The sequence below is a fragment of the Coregonus clupeaformis genome, chromosome 18 (assembly GCF_020615455.1).
Source record: "Coregonus clupeaformis isolate EN_2021a chromosome 18, ASM2061545v1, whole genome shotgun sequence".
NCBI lineage: Eukaryota > Metazoa > Chordata > Actinopteri > Salmoniformes > Salmonidae > Coregonus > Coregonus clupeaformis.
The window spans coordinates 51,785,814-51,791,813 of NC_059209.1; the positions used below are offsets into that span (position 1 = coordinate 51,785,814).

Genomic DNA, 6,000 nt, shown 5'->3' on the forward strand with positions numbered 1-6,000 from the left:
CGTTACAGCCTTCTTCTAAAATTGATTAAATTGTTTTTTCCCCCTCAATCTACGCACAATACCCCATAATGACAAAGCAAAAACTGTTTTTTATAATTATTCAGAGCCTTTACTCAGTACTTTGTTGAAGCACCTTTGGCAGCGATTACAGCCTTGAGTATTCCTGTGTATGACGCTACAAGCTTGGCACACCTGTATTTGGGGAGTTTCTCCCATTCAACCTGTTTTCACTGTCATTATGGGGGATTGTGTGTAGATTGCTGAGGATTTTCTGTTATTTAATCCATTTTAGAATAAGGCTGTAACGTAACAAAATGTGGAAAAAGTCATGGGGTCTGAATACTCTCCGAAGGCACTGTATTTATCCATCTATCTATCTTGCTCAGACGAACCAGACCAGACATTTCAACAACATTCAAACGGCACATCAAATGTCCAATGAGGATGAGGTACAGCAGCATTCACTATTTCACCTTGTTCTTAAACTGGAAGGTCAGGATCTGATACAGAACCTTACCAGGGACTAGCCTAAACTATAAGAATAAAATGTCAACTGTCTCAAAGGAGGACCTTCGTCTACACGTGTACTTATCCAACTTAATTCCAAGACTTGAGAAAGCCCACTCCCCCAACCCTATAAAGCTACTTAAATCAGGACAGGCTTTAGGCAGACAACTTAGGACACACAGCACAGGAGTTTAAGGTGAGAGGTTCTGTTGTTTTATATCCACCAAGACAATAAAACCCACTAAATGGGAAAGTCTAAACAAAAAGTGTGTGCGATAGTTGTGATGAAAAAATAATTATTGACCAGATGAATCCACTGCCAGAGAAATCATGTTGAATGGTGTGCTCATCAGATCAGTGCATGCTCCTGGCCACTTCCCAAATGAGTTGCATCTACAGACAGACAGACGACACACATCACATGACATCTTGGTCTCAACCTCAACTAGGCCTGTGCAGTCCTATGTCTGTCTGTCACAAACAATCTCACCCTCGTTCTGACATGGTCAGTCAGGTCCTCCTCCCACACTGAGCCGTCGTCCAGCCAGCCATGGCCCATTTCACCAGATGTGAGCCGTGGGTGGGGAAAAAATGACGGGAAGAAATCACGTTGGTTTGTAACTGCTGAAACTTCAGAGCAGGTTTGGGAGCACAAACACAAAACAGGGCAAAGGAAATGCGGCTGGCCAAAATACCATTACACTTGGCTTCCCAAAAATGAGGAGAGGTGGATACTGTTGGCAAGACACGAACACCTTTCCACGATGGGTCATGTTTCCAGCACCAAGGGTACTAGTGCCTACTAGCCCTAATAAAAAAAAGAGACTAATGGTGTTGGGTGTGATAATACCAGCAAGAACTGGGTGTGATACAACCAGCAAGAACTCAGAGCACATGTGCAAGTTTGTGTGATGGTTTCTCGATACCTCCACTGGGCAGAAAATAATTGGTTGAATAAACCAGTTGCTGGTGTGTAGGCCTACTCCAAATCATTATCAAAATCCAATTTAAAGTTGCATAATTTTATTTCCCTGTAGAGGAGTCTCAGGAGAAGACATACATCCTTCACTTTGGTGATGTGGCCTCAGATAGCACCACCTTGCACAGACAGGACCTGACACAAACTCAAGAATGTGAGACATGAACTGAGGTATGCAATCAGAGTTACCATCAGGCAGAAATGCTACCTGAAAATGTGCACGTTCTTGTTGTGTTCCCCTGAATTTCCTAAGGACCTTCATCTTGGAATCCATTTATACAAATGCGGTTGGAGGGGGGTTGCGAGGACTCACCATCGCCAAACCCCACTCCATCTCGCTGCATCCTCTGTAGCCTAACACTTCCTTGCATCTCACGCTTAATTTCCCTCTGCATTCTGACCCACTTCCTCTCCCAGCCGAGCCATGGGAGGCAGGGGGTGACTTCTGAGTTAACAGTGGTGCTGTCTGAGTGGCCAGCCAACCTGACTGCCAGAGGGTGATGTGTCCTGACATCCAGACCAAACATGACTGTGGTGTTAACATGTGCCCCTCTGGTCAGACTGACAACTAGCTATGACCTGCACCCACAACGACTCACTCACTCACTCTCCAATGGAAGGGAACTCCCAAGCTGCTTATGCAAACACAATTCTATGCAAATAGTTCTGGGGGGTGATCGAGGCTAATAATAGGCTAATCCTTTTGGTCTGAAAACCAAAACCCATCAAGTAAAATCAAGGTTAAATGCTATTTTTTAACAGCCTGAAAAGTGTAAAGGCTGATCAAAGCTATGGCTGTTTAATACATCTAGCCAAGCCACAGTGACAGCTTTAAGTAGGTTGGCATTATACAGGTCCATTCACGGTGACCCATCACCTCGGTTAGAGAGCAAAGCCATACCGAAATGTTTATGGGCGATGTTAGATACAAAGGGGGACGCATAACGTCTTTATGGTCACACTAGAATATATTTTTATACAATTAATTTAATCCAATCGATGTTTGAAACATAGCTGTGCCAGTAGTAGCACAGATGTGCTGTGGTGACAAGATGTGCTTTTGTCAGGGAATTTGAGTTGTTGCAAACATCATCACCCAGCTGACATTGTAAAGCTGAAAGATGAATGAAGCTCAGCTGTCTGAATCAATAGTTCCCAGTTAACTAACTAGCTAGTTACCTAATATTATCTACTTTTGTTCAGTTTGAGGCTAAATTACATAACCCCATCCTCTTCTTTTTAGCTGGAACCACAGGTTAGTTCGGTTCATCAGATACGATTACATTGTCGTGGAATAATACCCCACCCCAACTGGCTGCTGCTGGACTGGCCATTCATCCGCATGGTGGTTAGCTAGTCAGCTAATGGATATCATAAGTATTAGAGGCAAAAAAAAGGTAGCTAGTTAGCTACCTAACTTAGCTAGGTAACTAACTAATTGGCTGTAGCTTTCCTCATTGAATTCAAGCAAGTTGTGCCTCGCTTACTAAAGCACAGACGGCACAGTTTAATACAATAACCAAGTCGGAATGTCGCTAACTGTGTGTACAATATTAGTAAAGATAAAGCAACAAGACTTACCTTCCAGATCAAAGTACAAATATCCCTGACTGCTGAATTATCTAAAATAGGACTGTCGACGTTTATCCAATTGAATCCACCGCTGACAACTCGCTTGCGCTCTCTTTTCCTCTGTCACTGCTGCACCGGACGCAACGCCCTCCCCTATCTCCATTCCCCGTCTCAGTTATTGCTTGACCAGGCATGTTTGGAATAGATGAGCAGCAGCCAAGGCCACCAATCACAATCACCGTTAGAGCTGGGTCAGAGAGCAAGACACATGCCTCCAATATGTAATTGTTAATGTGATGATACATAGTGTGTTATAATGAATAACATAAAAAGGAAATCCAATAGTTTTTTCTATATAATAACACATCTACTGTATATTATTACAATGTCATAAATGTGAACGCCTGGAAAATCTGAAATTTGAAGAGCAATAACCACTGACATAATCCCCCTCTATTTCTTCTAATAACAGATGTGTACAACTTGAAGACATGGGAGTGGTTGGTGCACTGTCCCTTATAAAAAGTCATGTCCCAGGGCCAGCAGAGGTAGGCCGAAAATATATTCTGACTGTACATATGCAAATATCATCCAGACTCAGTTAAAGGCAAGAGGGCAGTGTACTGTAGTGTGTTGCTATAACCGCCTCCTCTAAAGCTGTTGACAAATGTTGTTTAGAGGTATTTTAGCTAATAGATTAAATAGAACATGAATTGAGAACAAAATCTACCTCAGGAATTTGTTTATTCTGCTTGCCACAAGATGGCATCATTTTACAAATTCACATGTAGTGGAATAAGCCACATTCTACAACTGTAATACAAATAGCGGCTGCATCTGCCCTATCAGCCACCAAATGTTTTCCCTGAGCCTTGTTGCTTAGGCCCACTAGATGAAGGTAGATTTGGAGGTGATTGGGATAAATCACATAACTAAGTTAAAACAGAAAAGCCTGTGATTACCAAATACTTTCAGCATACAAATTATTCAAATATACTAGTTTCTGATTCATGCACATGGTGCCCTGTTATCTTTAATTAATCCCCACTTACAGTAGGCTGTCACATAATGCACATTTCAGATGATAACTTGTAAAGCTCCTACCTTTTCTCACAGATGGTTTCCTCTCCAGTGCCTTCTCTGGGGATTTCTTGGGGGAGTCAAAAGCCGCCAAAATTTGAGCCACCTTCACAGACTGGGCTTGCTCCGAAACTCCATCAGGTTTTGCTTCCAATGACTTTGTCAAATCCGGATGCTTCAGCTTTTCTTGTAGTAGAATATTCTCCTTTATAAGTTCAGAGACAGGCCTCGATTTAGGAGTATCCTGTTGTTTGTCGCTCTCTGAGACAGTTTGGTCCTTGTGCTGGGTAGACTTTTCGTCAGAGTGGACTGCAGTGGTGCTCTCTGTAACTTGCTGTGACACAGGCTCTATTTTTAAAGTCACATCTTGAGACTGAAGCTTCTCATCTTTGCTCTGATTATCCATACTCTCTTCTGATAGAGCCATCCCAGTTCCTACCGAGGCTGAGGCAGTCTCTATCACTACAACTGGGATGTGTGTTATTTGAGGAGGGTCCTTCATGGTCTTAGCCTCCTCCATAGACTCAGAATGCAAGGCCTCTGAGGTGCATAGACTGGGTGTTGTTTTCCCCGCAGTGGTATTTTCTGGTTTTGGTGGAGGAATCTCAGTGACAGTGATAGTGCTGGGTGATTCATCTATGTTGTGTAAAGGCAGGGGCTCTGTGGTTTGATCATCCTCTTTGTTGCAGGATGGAGACTCAGTAGACTCAGTCATGAGCTCATCAGACACTGAGGAAGAGGCAGGTTTTTCTGTGATGACCTCACTCCTAGTGGAGGGCCTGCCTTCAACAGGCAGACTTGTCTGTGAGGTCTCTGGTGACCGGGTTTCAGCTGGGGGAGTATTTTCCATTGTCTTCCCCTCATTTTGGGGTGAGGCAGCTGTTGTTGCAGAGTACTGCTCGGAAGCCTTACAGTCAGCCTCATCCAATGGTGATGACATTCCCGCTTCTCTATCAGTGACAGATCCAGTCTCTAGAGGTGGAGCTGGTGGACAGATGATATCTGTAGAGTCCTGAGCAGTTTTCCCTGCCTGGTTACTCTTTGTCAGGCTTTGTGAATGAACCTCCTCATGGCAGGGCTTAGTGTTAGTTTCAGCTCCATGGGGTCTCTCTGTTGCACATGCAGAGGATGATGACATTATGGTTTCCTCCTCAATATGGCATTGTAATCCAAGGTTATTTTGATCTGATGGAGCGGTCTTTGCAATATCAGCGGATGGTTTTGGTGTTGTTTTCTTCACGTCAGGTTTTGGTGTTGTTTCCTTGGCAGCAGGTTTTGGTGTTGTTTCCTTGGCAGCAGGATTTGGTGTTGTTTCCTTGGCAGCAGGTTTTGGTGTTGTTTCCTTCACGGCAGGTTTTGGTGTTGGCACAGCCTCTGTCTCCACAGCCACTGGATGAGGCTTTGTCTCAGGTTTCAGCTGGTCATGGTCATCAGACTGGTCCCTTGACACAGAGACCACCTTTCTAACTTTGGAGAGATCTGGAGACGGCTCATTTTTGTTTATTTTCAGTAACTTCTCCAAAATAGAGCTGGGCTCCACTGTAGGCTCCATGGGCAAGGCTTCTTTGTCCCTTTGAGTGGGAGGGTCAGTTGTAGGGGATCCTGCCTCTTCCAGCTCACTTTGTTTGTGATGATCATTCAGGCCAGGCTTAATGTGACACCTTGCTGCCTCTGACACTTTATTTTCTTTCTCAATGTCCCCCTTGTTTTCATCTCCATGTGGCTTTACCTGTCCCACTGTTGGAGGGTCTTGATTCAAGGTCCCACCCACGGCTAACAGAGACTTTTCCCCTTTTGTCTTTTTCAATGGTGATTGACGTTTATCCTTATAGGGGTCTTTCAGCTCTCTCAAACCACCTACA

At 44.0% G+C, this 6,000-nt stretch overlaps 1 protein-coding gene across 2 annotated transcripts in view; it reads right to left on the reverse strand.

Annotated features, from left to right (window-relative positions):
- Window positions 1-4,947, reverse strand: part of LOC121573995 (coronin-1C-A) — a 54,498-nt gene extending 49,551 nt beyond the window's left edge. Inside the window, exon 1 of one of the 2 annotated variants that reach the window (XM_041886458.2) lies at window positions 4,163-4,947. In XM_041886458.2, the coding sequence (XP_041742392.1) occupies window positions 4,163-4,853 (691 nt within the window). In that variant the 5' untranslated portion in view covers window positions 4,854-4,947. Of the gene's footprint in view, window positions 1-3,067; window positions 3,199-4,162 lie in introns of those variants that run through there. The other variant, XM_041886468.2, reaches the window with a different exon arrangement.
- Window positions 4,948-6,000: the final 1,053 nt, after the last annotated feature.